This window comes from Gymnoscopelus microlampas, assembly GCF_963454915.1.
Source record: "Gymnoscopelus microlampas genome assembly, chromosome: 5".
Lineage (NCBI taxonomy): Eukaryota > Metazoa > Chordata > Actinopteri > Myctophiformes > Myctophidae > Gymnoscopelus > Gymnoscopelus microlampas.
Genome location: NC_139942.1, coordinates 4,223,682 through 4,239,845, shown reverse-complemented (window position 1 = coordinate 4,239,845; position 16,164 = coordinate 4,223,682). Strand labels below are relative to the sequence as shown.

The 16,164-nt window shown below is 42.5% G+C and overlaps 1 protein-coding gene across 3 annotated transcripts in view; it reads right to left on the bottom strand.

Moving 5' to 3' along the window:
• The window catches only part of LOC311046373 (uncharacterized protein), a 73,787-nt gene extending 67,804 nt beyond the window's left edge, over positions 1-5,983 (bottom strand). For all 3 annotated transcript variants that reach the window (XM_084058632.1, XM_084058631.1, XM_084058633.1), the window contains exon 1: positions 5,694-5,983. In XM_084058632.1, the coding sequence (XP_083914758.1) occupies positions 5,694-5,979 (286 nt within the window). In that variant the 5' untranslated portion in view covers positions 5,980-5,983. The remainder of the gene's footprint in view (positions 1-5,693) is intronic.
• Between the last annotated feature and the right edge of the window lie 10,181 nt (positions 5,984-16,164).

The following is a 16,164-nucleotide window of genomic DNA, read 5'->3' as shown; positions in this document are numbered from 1 at the left end:
AGAGCTCAGCTCTGGACCTGTTTTGTTATTGGCAGTATTATGTCACTTCTTCTTCTGCCACTTTTCGCAGTTCTGGCTGAACCGTGCAGTCGCTTTTTACGAAACTCGGCCATATGGTAGATGGTCATGAAAAACGATCAAGAAATAATTCTCACAATCTTTCGTCCAAAGGTGGCGCTATAGCACTCAATTGAAAATGGCAACTTTGAACAGGTACAACTCATGCCCTGTTTGACCTAGCCATGAAACTTGGATACACATATGCGTCTCCTCATGCTGAACAACTTTCACCCTCTGACTTTTGACCTCTGACCTTTAGATCTCCCACCATTTTGAATTATATGAAAAACAGTCATTGGCTCCTAACTTCTGCATTTTTTCACTTATGGAACATTCGTTGGAAAAGTTTGTAGGCAGAGGTCCAAAGTTCAAGTGTTAAACGTTTCGTGCAGATTGCTCAAAAATCCCAGGAGGAGATAGATTTTAACTATTACAGTTTTACAGGGTCATTCCAAATATCACTGAAACCAATCTTACTCCAATTGGCTAAAAGGGGGCGCTATAGCAATTTTTTGAAAAGGCAGACTTTAAACAGGCATAAGTCATGCCTCGTTTGGCCGAAAGTCGTGAAACTTCCTTACACATGTGCTTTGACTCATGAGGAACACACGTATCGATTTGACCATTAAGCTCCGCCCTTAGATTTTCCGCAATTTTGAGCAGTTTGAAAAATACTTGTTTTTGCCAGTTCTGGCTTAACCGTGCATACGCTTTTTACGAAACTCGGCCATATGGTAGATGCTCATGAAAAACTACCAAGAAATAATTCTCACACTCATTCGTCAAAGGGTGGCGCTATAGCACTCAATTGAAAGTGCCAACTTTGAACAGGTACAACTCATGCCCTGTTTGACCTACAACCATGAAACTTCGATACACACATGCGTCTCTTCATGCCCGACAACTTTCGTGGTCTGACTTTTGACCTCTGACCTTTAGATCGCCCACCATTTTGAATTATATGAAAAACAGCCATTGGCTCATAACTTCTGCATTTTTTCACTTATGGAAAATCCGCCGCTTTTGTTTTGTCGGCAAAGGTCCTAAGTTCATGTGTAAAATGTTTTGTGCAGATTACTCAAAAATCCCAGGAGGAAATAGATTTTAACTATTGCAGTTTTATGAAAATTATTCATCTGCCCCTAACACATACATGCAAGACTCATATTTCTTTGAAACGTTGCAGTAATGTAGAGAGTCATTCCAAATATCACTGAAACCAATCTCACTCCAATTGGCCAAAGGGGGGCGCTATAGCAATTTTTTTTAAATGCAAACTTTAAACAGGCAAAAGTCATGCCTCGTTTGGCCGAAAGTCGTGAAACTTGCTTACACTTGTGCCTTGACTCATGAGGAACACATCTATCGCTTTGACCAGTAAGCTCCGCCCTTAGATTGTCCGCAAGTTTGAGCAGTTTGAAAAACACTTAAACCCAGGATTTTTCAGCTATTTGCGTGAAACTGTATCATCTGTGTGCTCTCCTTTTTCACAGTTACTTGTCTTTTGGGTCAATGGCGTCTCCCTTAAATGAATGCCTCACAATCTCAAGGTCGCCAGTTCAAGCCTCACTTGATGCAGACTTAATTTAAGTTGAATTGCAAACAACATGACTGTATCAATGAATACATGTGCAAATGGTAAAGATAACCTGAAATGCTTATTTGAGAGTACGTCTTTTCAACGTATGACATACTTCATTCTGAAAATAGCTGATCTACAATCTCACAACTTTTCATGGTTTGTGAGCTTGTAGATCGGCTACTTTCACTAGTTTTGGTTCTGAGGAGATGTACAATTTCTTCATTGGTAAATGGTTTGTGAACGAGTGATCTTAGTGTTAGTGAAACAGGGGCTTGGTTCATGAAAGAAGGCAAGAGTTTATGATCTTCAACAGACAATATCAGCCTGGACAAAGCTATAGCACTATAGGTAGTGTTGCAGCCTATTAGTCTGAAGGTTGAGAGTTCGAATCCTGTTAATGGCAGTAGGTTGAGATGTCCAATCAAACCATTATGTTTCCATCTCTCTCTCTCTCATCAATCTATTGTTTCCATGTCACTCTCTCTCTCTTCAATCTATTCCGTTTCCATGTCTCTCTCTCTCTCTCTATTCACTGGCCCCGTATTATCGCTGCTTGCAGCTATATTTTTGTTATTAGGTTTCGGACAAATGTGTTTTATTGCATTAGTTAACTCATTTTCTGCCAATAACGCATATATGCGTTCTATAGAATCCATCACTTGCCTGCCAATAACGCATATATGCATTTTTAGAAAGAAAAAAAAGAAAAACAAAATATTATTATTATTTATTTATTTTTTACATTTTTTTTTTATTTGACCCAAAGACCAAGGAGATATGATTTTTCGAAGATCTAGACTCCTATCCACTTCCTTGTTAACTTAAAACTTAAAAATTCTGTATCTCGGCTCCCGAGTACTTTTTTTAATTTCAATGAAAAATCTCTGGCAGACAACTGCAAAAAAATCTGAAATAACTCAGGCAGGTTAAGTGTGTTGAATGGTTTTTGGTTGTAGTTATTTGAATGGGTTTAGGTTGTAGTTATGTAGTGTTTAAATTGTAGTCTCTGTCTTGCCCCTTCTTTGGTTAGTAGTGGTCTCGCCCACTATATATGTTCCCCTCATGTGTCATTCTGATTAGATCAGTTGTGCTGTTCAGTTCAATTGTTTAAGTTGATGATTTATTTGAAACAAAAAAGGAAAAGACAAAGGAAATATTATTTTAAACCAACACAAAGTCTCCCTGTGCCTCTTCTTCCGACCAACTTGGTCTCTGACAAAATGCTATGAGGATTTTCCCATTTGAGGGTGCCATAATATGTATAACATATGTTATACAGAATGTGATGATATCTGAGAAAATTGTATCTTGTCCTGTCCTGAATATTGACTCGACTGTTTGGCGTCTGTGTGCTTGGTGTGCTAAGTGTACAGACTTAGGCCCCGTTTAGACGGTCTCTAGAGAAAACGGCAACAAAATAAAAAGATGTGGCGGCAACAAAACAGGGTTTCGCGGGGTTTAAAATGCGAAAAAGTTTAACCCCCTCCCAGAGTAGAAACCTTTGAAGAGGCTCTGCTTAGCGTCTCCATGTAGACGGGCATAACGGGAAAACCGTTAAAAATACGCTATTTATTACGTAACAGGCATGCACCAGTAGGAAACAAACAACAACATACATGTCGGACCTTTGAGTCACGCTCTCATTGAACTGTCAGGAGCTCAATTTCAACCTATACCGAATCCTCACAGATGATATTGCTCAGCAAAGAAGGCGCATTAATTACTTGCACCAAATCATTGATGTACCGATACGTCGGCGGTGGGGAACCTTTGGACGAGACCCGGGAGGACAAGCCAATGGTGGGACAACTTTGTGAATGGCATTATTGACGACCGTGCATGGATAGAAAACTTTCGTATGTCCGAAGACTCTCTTGTCGCCCTGAGCGAAGAACTTTGCCCTTACATCAAGGGCGACTTACGATCATGAGAGCACCCGTTGAGAGTATTGAAAAAGGTAGCTGTCACGCTATATTATTTAAGGGATGAGGGACGGCAACGAAAAATTGCTAATGCCTTCGGCATATCACGATTGTCTATTTTTGATGTTCAAAAATACAATAAATTGCTCTTCTTCTTCTTCATTAAGGTGAACAGTATGTGTATTATCAAAGCTTATACTATGATAGTGTCATAAAATGAAGAGAAAGATAAAATAATTGCGCTAGACAATATATTCGTCAATCGCAATTATTTGTATGACAATTAATCGTCTCCAGAAATTCATAATCATGACAGCCCTACAACTGACAGGTGCCACCCCAGCCCGTAGGTGTACATGCAATGACCAATATCACCCTCCCCGTCCGGCAACACATTTCCTTCCCCAAACAGGAGCCAATTGTGCATAGACGCCCGAAAAAGCCGGTTGCACCTTGTGGATTCGAACCCACAACCTCCGTGGTGGAAGGCTGGTACTTTACCTACCGTATTTGTTTTCTTTAATGTTTTGGCCGGATGTTTACTCAAACCATCTCCGAAGACAAATAGTTGCATTTATAAAAAATATATTGTTAGAGAGTGGCTCAGGAGGTAGAGCGGACACTTGGTAAACGACCTATTCCAGGAACACTTCCTATTCCAGGAACGTCAACAGACTGGTCCAGGCTCTTATTTTTGAGCAAAAATAAAAAATAAAAGCCTGGAGATCGAGGCTAGTGTCCTTGAGCAAGACACTGACACTCGGGTTACGAGCTCAGCCCTTTCCCTCCTGCCCGCTTTGAAGCCAGAAATGTATTCCGCAGGCTGATAAACCACAACTAGCGCATATGATCATGCAAGTGATGCAATCCTAGATTCTGTACCAGAAACAGAGCATTGCGTTCTTGATGGAGGTTCACTCCTTCACCGAATACCATGAAAGCACGGAGAAAGCTATGGTGAAACTGCACTTGCATATGCAGACTTCACCATCCAGCATTATGGCTCAGCTACGACCATTGTGTTCGATATGAGGACGGGACATCAATTAAAGACAAGACACATCAAGGAAGAGGAAACAATATTCATCCCATTGTCAACTTCACTGCTGAGACAGAGTTCTCAGGTAAGAAGGAGGAGTTCCTGTCAAGAGATATGAATATACAGAGACTGATCCGAATGATAAGTGATGAAATGAAAGAAAGGGATAGCACTGTGGTCAATGCACCTGGATTATGCTTACACCACTACGGTGATTGGAGAAGATGCCCAGAACAACATACTACCAGCATTGAAAACCCTTTTGTATCAATTTGTTTGGGGTTAAACTTTTATATATATTGACTCACCTAGTCAGACATTTAGGCTAAAAGGATTACACATTGTTTCCATTATGGTCCTATGCATTCAATGAATCAACAAACACATAACACAAAAACACCTACATAAATACCAATATAAAACACTATATGTACCATCTATGATATATGTACCATCTATGATGTCACTGGTAGGTAGGTATGTGGGTTTCTGAGCCGAACACAGCCCTCCTCTGAGACACAGACCAAGTAGACAAAAATGGAACCATATTATAATGAGCATGTTGGGGACCAACTATATGACGATAGGTTGAATCGTCCTATTTATAGGTTATTTGAAAATAGCTGATCTACAAGCCAACTGTAGTCTGTTGCCATGCGTTATGAGCATAGAGTTGCGAGCTTGTAGATCTGCTATTTATTTATGTTTTAGCAAAAAATGCTCTTGTGGGACATAGGCCACTGCAGAATGCCAATGAGTGCTTTTACTTTCTGTACTTTAAGTATATGTTGACGCCAATACCGTTGCACCTTTACTCAAGTAAATGTCTTATAATGGAATTTTAGAAGTCATGTAACGAGAGTATTTCTACATTGTGGTATTGATATTTGTATATCATTTATCATAAATTACATACACAATTATGTGATTGACTTCCATCACTGCATAACAGATGCAGTCGCAAAACGGTCGCCAGTTAATCTGGATTCTGGTCACTAGACAAAGCATTCAGCTAGTAGCTTAGCTTCTAGCTGAGCTCCTGTTGTTTAACTTAATGTAAACATGTGATTTAAAATGCAGCTCAACCCACCTGTTCTGTGTAGTGTGATGTGTGGCTGTAAAATGTCGTCCAGCAGTTTGTTTCGTCTCTCCAGCAGAGTTTCTAGTGTCTCTATCTCTCTCTGGAAGAGGTTGAACATCAACTCTGCAGCCAAACTGAGACGCTCGCTGACAAACACTCTGACATTAAGCTTCACACAAACATTACGCTGTTTTTCCAAAACACACAATATCTCCTCTCCCACCAACGTCATGTGTTCATTTATAGACAGCCGTACAGACTCTATTAGACTCATTTTACCTCCATTAGCAGACATTTTCACCGCTTTGTTACTCACGCGCGCATTTGATATGAGATTTGCATGAAAACAACACCCAGCAACGTACTTAGTTACTTCCGGGTCAAAAATCCGTTGCGCATGCGCAATGAACGATCCAGACACTGTTGCCTTAATGCATTTTGCCCCCTGGCGGAGGACGTGTGTAACTGTTATAGATAGACAGACAGACAGGTCCGTGTGCGGTCCCCACATATATATTTTTAGGGGGGTCCCCAGATGACAGTATGAGTGACAATTTAAGGACGTTTAAGACCTTTTTAATACTAAAAAAAAAAAAGAAGAAATTATAAAAGACCCATTACTACACAAAAGTAATCAACAAACTATACAATAAAAACTGGTCAAACATTGGCCAAATTGTCAAATAATATAAGAAAGATACTAAACTCATACTCATACCTACGTCGCACCGCCGATCCGACTGATATGGAGTTATATGCCCTGAGCAAGGGCATGCTGCTATGCCCATATATGGAGATATCTGTATGTCTTTGTCCCTTTTATGCACATATATGGAGATATCTGTATCTGTCAGTCCTTGTCCCTTTTACGCCCATATGAAGATCCTTGATGTCATCAGTATATGCCTATATGGGCATATATGGAGTTGACTGATTTGTTTGCGCCTGATGCCAAGGCACTCAACCGATGATGGCCATGCTTGATCTTTATTAGTCCAGACATCAAGCAGGCGGTCTTAATGGACATTATTCACGCCCACAAAGTGTATAAATCCACATGACCACAAAATATCCAAGAAAGGAGTACCTGTCTACCTTTTTGTCTCCGCCAGGCCGAAGGCATGGTGGAGAGTATGTTTTCACTTTGTCCGTCCGTGTGTGTGTGTCCGTCCGTCTGTGAACACCTAACATTGGTCAAGCTTCACGTGACATCACAATATGTAATATAAATAGGTAAGAGAGAATTAATCAGGAACAGTACTTTCTGGCGGAGACCTGTGCTCCGAGGAGCACATTTTAGTTCCTATTGTTTCTATGCACTCATTTGACCCGGCAACATCATAACGGATGATCGATAAGTAACGGGTGACGACAAAAGAAAAACAGAAACATGCAGACATGCAAGCACACTGTACCCTTGTACTGGTCTATCTGTCTGTCTGTCTGTCTGTCTGTCTGTGCCCATATATGGAGATCTCTGTATCTGTCTGTCCATTCTATGCCGAGTTGCCGTTGCCGACTCAACCATGTTGTCTGTGCCTCTCAACCAGGTTGCTCAATGCAATGCCATTTAACATTTTGAACGGGTGGGCGGTGCCAGGCGTGACGTCACCACATTGTTTGACCCTCGAATCTGGAAGCGCTTTTCCTGTTTAAATATTTTTATGAGACAAAAAGGTAGACAATACACCACGAGCATGCCGAGACATAGGGCACAGCATAACCCAACATAACAATACAATAAAGACATAAAGAACAAGAGAAAAATACACATCATAAAAGACTTTCACACCAAATAGGCCTACAGTATATGATAATCATCACAATATTGCTGCCAACAATCTCTCCCATATAGAGCTCAGCCATTTGTATCCATCCTCTGCCTCCCAATTAGTATGGCAACTAACTGACATCCTCCGTCACCCCGATACACAAGACATTTAGCCACTCATCCCCAATATATGGCGTTAATGGCATCCATGCTTCTACAAATTCGGACAAGGTACCCTGTAGAACATAATGAGAATCTCTCCAATGGCATTAAGCGTAACACTTTTTCAAACCATAGTAGGACACTTAGAGGACTGTCATCAATCCATTTATTAACACATTGACTGCCAGAGGTAAAACCCCAGCCATAGCTCCCTGTGCCAGCCATTTTTGAGCTTTCTGGCCAGTCTATCTAGGCCCACAGAACATTTTGTGCTAGGCCTATGAACACATGGAATACCTCAAAACAAAGATCAGAATCTCTACTTTCGCCAGGAAAAAAAGTGAGTTCCTAGCATGTTCGGTTCTTTAGCTATTGGCAGTTGAATATAGCTTGGTTTCACCAAAATCAGCTATCTGGATCTAGAAGCTGAGATAATGAGGCTTTTGTGAAACATTCTCTCTCAGGCAGAACAGTGATTAGACCCTTATATTTTCACCTTCAGTGACACATTACTGACATCAGACATCTGCACAGTTGTTGTTTTCAAACTAACAACACTGAGAAAGTGCTTTTGAATATACTTTTATATAGCTTTTTCACATCAACGTTTATCAACGTGTGTCTTGTTGATAAACAAATCTCAAGCTCATTTCAACGTTTTTCTTTTCAAAGTTATAAGATCAAAAGAAGTGTGTGTGTGTGTGTGTGTGTGTGTGTGTGTGTGTGTGTGTGTGTGTGTGTGTGTGTGTGTGTGTGTGTGTGTGTGTGTGTGTGTGTCAAGACTTGGCATTATCTGTGCCAATTGTTTGAGTTTGTTTTACACACCATTATAATTTCACACACACACACACACACACACACACACACACACACACACACACACACACACACACACACACACACACACACACACACACACACACACACACACACACAGGGAGAGATTTTGCACTGTCCCCCTCTGGTGGTCAAAATAAATCCCTACATTGTGACACATCCATCCATCCAATACAGACATATTGATGACCCCTGATAGAAACCATATAGACATATAGACTGTATGCAAGGTAAGTGAGGAGGAATTATTTTCTGTGAATGCCATGCAGACAAGCACTGAGATCCAGATAGCATCTATGACATAAACCAATCAAATCAGAAATCAAATCAGTTTGACTTTTTAGAGTGAAACAGTACGTCCTAAAAGTGAGTTCCTAGCATGTTCTGTTCTTTAGCTATTGGCAGTTGAATATAGCTTGGTTTCACCAAAATCAGCTATCTGGATCAAAAAGCTGAGATAATGAGGCTTTTGTGAAACTCTCTCTCTCAGGCAGAACAGTGATTAGACCCTTATATTTTCACCTTCAGTGACACATTACTGACATCAGACATCTGCACAGTTGTTGTTTTCAAACTAACAACACAGAGAAAGTGCTTTGAATATACTTTTATATAGGACACATCCATCCATCCAATACAGACATATTGATGACCCCTGATAGAAACCATATAGACATATAGACTGTATGCAAGGTAAGTGAGGAGGAATTATTTTCTGTGAATGCCATGCAGACAAGCACTGAGATCCAGATAGCATCTATGACATAAACCAATCAAATCAGAAAATGTTTGACTTTTTATAGCGTGAAACAGTTATATACAGCCTTATTTTGATCACGACACCCAATTACTGAATGTGAGTCCCCCATAACTCACAGTAATGGTCAAATAGGGTGTATGTATGTATATATTCTATGTCCAGGTTTTCTTCAGATTAGGATACTGATTTCACTGGTTCCATTTGTACACACAAGAGTTACATAACTGCTAGTTTGCAATTGTACATCTATGATATAAAACCAACAGTCTACAGAAAAAGTTTGAAACGACTCAGGCAGACACATTTGAACACTCTTTATATGGCTTTCACATATATATATTTGCCTTTTTACAAGTACAACTTTTTCAAGTACAAGTACCTTTCAAATACAAAATGGAGTACAAAATGACACAATATATCATCATTGTGTGTTTTGCCTGGCCAGCACATCAATGTCTCCTCAGATCCTTCAGGGCGGAGGTGGTCCCCGTGAGGGTTCTGAGGACGTGAGGGCATAGATGTCTTTCACCGACAAAGATGGCTTCACGTACTCAGATCCCCCGGGGCAGTGTGTTGGCTGTCTCAGAGCATAATAAATCATAAATCAAAGTCAAAATAAATACAAAATGAAAATAAAACAAAAGTGCATTTTAGCATAATCGAAATGAGGCAGAGATGGCTAAAACAAACAAATACAATCAAAATGATTCAATAATACTTCTCCATATTGTGGTAATCATGGTAGCATTCACTAGCATGGAGGGGTACCAAACAGCTTTTGCACTGTAGCCTCGTCTCACTCCGCTTTCCCCTCCTGGTACAAACTCTGCACCATTTCGTTGGGCCCTTTTTTTTGGCGGTGCGGGGGATATTGACAAGCACATGGACATTCATATCGCCACTCAATCGGTCACGAGGTTCGCGACTTCTTGGTGCATAAGGACGCCGGGGGGCAGGGGGGGGCGGAGAGGGCGGGGGACGGCGGGGGCGGGCAGGATGAGGCTGCTGCTGGTGAGGTTGCTGCTGACAGGCGGCCGGGGGGGGGCCAGGCGGGTCTGCTGGGACATCTTGTGGAGGGACATAATCTGCTTCCACTGGGGCATATCTCACAGCGGTCCAGGCCTTGACAACACTGAGGATGAAGTCATACATGCATTTACAGTCGCCACCTGGATTCCTTGCTTTGTAGAGTACGAATGCATTATACATGCTGATTTGGAGTAGGTACACCACAAACTTGTTGCTCCACTTGGCTGTCTTTCGGATGAAGGGGTAGTAGCTTAGGTTTTGATCAAGCCGGTCCACTGCATTCATGCTCTTATTGTATTCAAGGACACAAACTGGCTTCTCCTGTGGCACTTTGTCTCTGTGGTGTTTCTGTCTCACCATCTTGGTCGCCATCTCATCCTTGTGCCGAGTTGTGATCAATCGAACGATGCGTTTGTCTCGCCAAGCCAATAACATCACTTTGCCATTGTGGAGCATCTTTCTCTCTCCCACTCTCAGGCTGGACACCGTCACATCCCTCATGGCTTGTGGTTCACCTCTTTTTAGCCTCATAGTACCACAGGCATGTGTGTTGTTATCAAGGAGGAGTTCATACAGCCCCACTGAGTTATAGTAATTGTCCATAAACAAAGAAAACCTGTACCCTGTAAGACCCTGCAACAGAAAAGTGACTGTGTCTGGTAGGGAAGAGTACTGTCCAGCATATGGCTTCATGCTGTAACAGTACCCCGTTCCAGAATCACACAGAATGTATGACTTTATTCCGTACTTGGTGGGCTTCTGTGGGTTGTACACTCTGAAGGATAGGCGTCCCCTCCACAGAAGCATCCCCTCATCGATGCTGATGTTGCGACTTGGAACAAACATCTCCTTGAATTTTTCTGTGAGGTAGAGCAAAACCGGGTTGATTTTGCACAGCCTGTCCGGGACAAAGACTTCACCAGCAGCCTCGGCGGCAGCAGCGGCGGCTGCAGCAGCAGCAGCATCAGCCTCATTGTTTGTGAAATGTATAAACCGCCAGATAATCTGGAACCTGTTGCGCGACATGTTTTGGCCAAAGAACGGTGTAAGCACAGGGTCATCAGTCGACCAATAGTACTGTAGTTCAGGCTTTCGCACAAGGCCAGTCAGGAACAACAGGGCGAAAAAGTTTTTCAGTTCTCCCACTGTAACGGCTTTCCATTCATTCACTCTGCTATGTGGATGCTGTGCCACTTCCTCCTCACTCCTGGCCGCGATGAACGCTGCAGCATAGATGTTGCTTTCCTGAACGATCATCTCTAGCAGCTCATCAGTCACGAACAGCGCCAGAAAGTCAACAGGAAGTGTAGACTGTATTTCAGCCGCAGCATTGCGTGGACCCGGACTAGCAGTGAATGGTATGTCCGTCCTAGGTTCCCAATCTGTGTCCTTCCAGACAGCCGGGGGCTTTCCACCACGTTCTGTGAATTACAGAAATACACAATTACCATAAAATACATATTTTTTTATTTGTGTGGCAGTGTTGATTTATATGAAAATATGACTAAAACTAAATGGAATTGTATTCAACAGACTATGACTAAAACTGAATCAAAATGTGCTGTCAGAATCATGTGTGGTACAGCTGTGAAAACGCTCTTACTTCTTTTACGGCTGACAGGTGGTACTGCGGTTGAACGCGATGGACCTGCTTCCTCCTCCAAATCCATCATGTCTGAAATCACAGTAAAACATAAAATAGTTTGGTAAATAAGATGTACATTTATTTTCACTACCAGCATGTGTCATGCTGGTGGTGCATTACTTTGTGGAACTTAGAATGAATGACATTTATCATTGCAGAGTGGGGTTTTAGCAATTTTGTAAATCTGAATGCAATAATATTATATAAAACAAATAAGTACAAAATGGCACAACATATCATTGTGTGTGTGTGTGTGTGTGTGTGTGTGTGTGTGTGTGTGTGTGTGTGTGTGTGTGTGTGTGTGTGTGTGTGTGTGTGTGTGTGTGTGACAGACATTACTGGCAGAAATAACACACTATGTGTGACACTACATTATGTGTGACTAAAACTAAATGGAATTTTATTCAACAGACTATGACTGAATCAAAATGTGCTGTCAAAATCATGTGTGGTACAGCTGTGATAAACAGAAAACGGTCTTACCTCTTTCACGGCGGACAGGTGGTACAGTTGAACGCGATGGACCTGCTTCCTCCTCCAAATCCATCATGTCTGAAATCACAGTAAAACATAAAATATTTTGCTAAATAAGATGTACATTTATTTTTACTACCAGCATGTGTCACGCAGGTGGTGCATTACTTTGTGGAACTTAGAATGAATGACATTTATCATAGCAGATTGGGGTTTTAGACATTTTCTATTACTGTGGCAAAGCTGAATGCAATAATAGTATATACATCAAATAAGTACAAAATGGCACAACATATCATTGTGTGTGTGACATTACTGGCAGAAATAAGTAAGAACGATGCCAGCTATGATGTAAAAGCAATACTGAATGTCAGTCCCCCTGTCCCCCATAAACTCTTGAGTGTGTGCAAATGGAACCAAATGGACCATTTGGTTCCATTTGTACACATTGTACATAGCAGATCTACAAGATCACAACATGTCGCGATGCGACGCACACTCAAGAGTTTATGGGGGACTGACATTCTAAGTCAAACATTTTCAAGATTTGATTGCTTTTACATCATAGCTGGCATCGTTCTTACTTATTTCTGCCAGTAATGTCACACACACAAGACAAGTGTCTTGTCTACCTAAGTAGTCCTACAAGTCTTACCTTTCCTACAACTAGCAGACTGTGTGTGATGAGATGACGACTCCATTGCATCATCAGACGCATATTCGTCGTCTGAAAGTAAACAAGATCAAACACTGTTGATGTTGTGGACATAAGGTGACCTTAGTCCCCTTTGATGAATTGTATTATGATGGTGGGGGCCTCGCTGCACCTGGCCTCCACCCCAAAAACTAAAGCCATCAAAGGGATTTGAAAATCATTGTTGACATGTCCTCATGTCGACCCACAACACTACAAAAGTCTTTGTTGACATGGCCTCATGTCGACCCACAACAAAATCAAAACATTTGTTGTCATGACATGACATGACCTCTTCCCTTTGAAGTATGCCACCCCCCCCCCCCCCCAAAAAAAACCCAGATCTACAAGTCAACAAATTCATAGGCTACATCGTCAACATATTCAAATAAATCACATGCATATAAATAGATACAGAATAAAATAAATACATATTTTATAACTGGCTGACCCAGAGTGCAATATCCTAGAAATCCACACCGGGCTTCTACATTGTCCATATATAAATAAGGTGTTACACACACCTCCAGTTGTTAGAGGCCCAGTCAAACAATTTGTCTAAAAAGGATGAAACCATTCATAGGTATTCAATTCATCAAAATATAAAATGGCACCATTCAATGATCATAACAAGATAAAAGCACTACGTTGTGATGCGATTGAATGGTTTGGTGCCATTTTATATGTTGATATAAGTAAGTAGTGCCCCACAGACTTTATACAAATATGAGGTAAAACATAGCCGATTTACAATCTCACAACGCGTCGCAGCGCGAGGCGTTGTGAGCTTGTAGATCTGCTATTTTCAGAGTACAACCAAAAGGTAAAATATGATAAAAAAAAAAATATATATATATATATATATATATTCTTACCACTGGTAAACGGATCCAGACATCTTTTCCTTGGGCTTGGCTCGCTTGGCTCCCAGCTGCCAGAACAATCCGAATCGGAGCTCTCTTCACCGTCAGTAGTGTCTGGTTCTGGGCGATATGACACGGTCCTCGGAGTCGGTCTTTTGCTACGACGCAATCGGTGCCCGGGATCGGGGTCTGGTACCGGTGGGTTCGTGTCCTCCTCAGGCTCAGATACCTCCGCAGGTGGTGGGGGAGGTGGTGGGGGGGTGGTTGCTTCTTAGGCCTCCGTGGTCGTCGCCGCCCGCGCCGGGGGACGGTCGAAGACACCGATGTCTCCTCAGATCCCTGGGGAGCAGTCTTCGCCTCCTCGGATCCCTCCAATGGCGGAGGTGGTCGCGGCGGAGGTGGTCGCCACGAGGGTTCTGCTGACGTGAAGACATAGGTATCTTTCACCGATAGAGATGGCTTCACGTCAACAGATCCCTCGGGGGTAGTGAGAGACGCCGCCTGCTTCACCTCCTTGGAGCCCCCAGCTAGTGGCGAAGGTGGTCGCGGGGGAGCGGTGAAAGACGCCACCGCCGACGGCTTCTTCTCAGGTCGTGGTGGTTCCTCCACAGGTCGTGATGGTGGTCCCGGTGGTGATGGGGGTCCCGGGGGAGCAGTGAAGGACATTGTCTCCAAAATAGTTCTTTGGGTCGGGTCTCTCCGAGGCCATTTGGCCTTGCTTTTTCTTCGCATCTCGCCTAAAAACTATACTCCCGAGTCCGACTCCCACCTATAAATATGTACACCTAACTCTCACCTATATATCTATGTACTACTATACTATATAAACGTCTTACTCTCACCTATATATATATATCTTGCACCTCTCCTAACTTTACCAAACTAACTAACTAACTAACGATCGCTTGCTCTTTCTCTGTCTCTCAGTCGCTGTCTCTCGCTCTCTCTCACTCTATTTCTCTGTCCGTCCGTCTCTGCTCACTGTTTGTTTAGAATGCCACAGGGACTGTGGTTCTGCACCCGGATTTGTTGTGTTTTGCTCAGATCATGTGACTTTTGCGATCATGTGACTTTTATTTTGTCGTAGAAGCTTAATATTAATACACAGGTTGTGGAAGATTGCAATCTACCGTATACCAATGAAAAGACCTAATATCGAGTTAATTCGATCTAGGCACGCAAGCGATGGGATGCTAATATCGAATTAATTCGATCTTGGCAGTCAATGTGTTAAGGATTATCAACCGAGCAGCATAGAGCAAAGCTCTTACTAGATGTTGATGTCCTTTTGTTAATGTGATATTGTAACAGGTTTTTGGGTAGAGTTGTTACCACTCTAGGTTCGGACTCCCGTTCACACCAATATACAGAGTGAATGACACGACACAGTATATATGTATACAAATATAGACCTTTTATTATAAAACTAAACAGACAATTTATGCAAGGGTACCCTTTTCAATACAATACATCAATGGATCAACATTTAAAATAGCAAGTAACTGCAATTCATATAACATGCAACTACGAATCATATAACTGGGGAAGGAAGCAAGTCAGTGGATTAGGTGGGTTAGAGATACCGAGTTTGAATCAGTCCGGTCCAGTCCTTTGGTGAATCCGATCCGGTTTTTGTGGGCCGCCACAACCGTGACTAGACGGCCAGTATAACTCTGTTCAGTCCGCGAAATCCAGTCCGGGGTTTCCGCGTTGCCGCTCACCGGCGTCCTGCAGAGAGCTCCGCTGTAGGAGGAGAACGGTACAATGAATAACAGCCCTCTTGGCAACCGGCACTTTCAAACTATGATAACACACGCTGGCGTGATCACTTTCCTTTAACAGGAGTATTTAGAAACACATCAATAAATCTCTGCCACTGCTGCTCTGCCGTCGTCACCCGTCTGGCTCCAGCGCCTCGACACAAGGAAACAGGAGGACTCGAATTAGTCTCCACAATCACTCATACAGAGCCTTAATATATACGCCAGAGAGGGAAATAGCTACTTTCCTTTATCTGGACATTAGAGAGCGTTGACACTGCAGAGATCGGGTCCTCAGCGATGTGGAGAGAGGAGGCGAGTCAACGTTGCGGAGATCCGACCCACGGTGTGGTGAGGAGAAGAGGTCTGGTCCACGGGCGCAGCATGGAGAGAAGAGGAGATCTTGCCTACAGCATGTAGGGAGAAGAGGAGGTCTGGTGTGGCGTGACCCGACGGCAACAGCGGCAGCAGGCAACTGTTTGGGT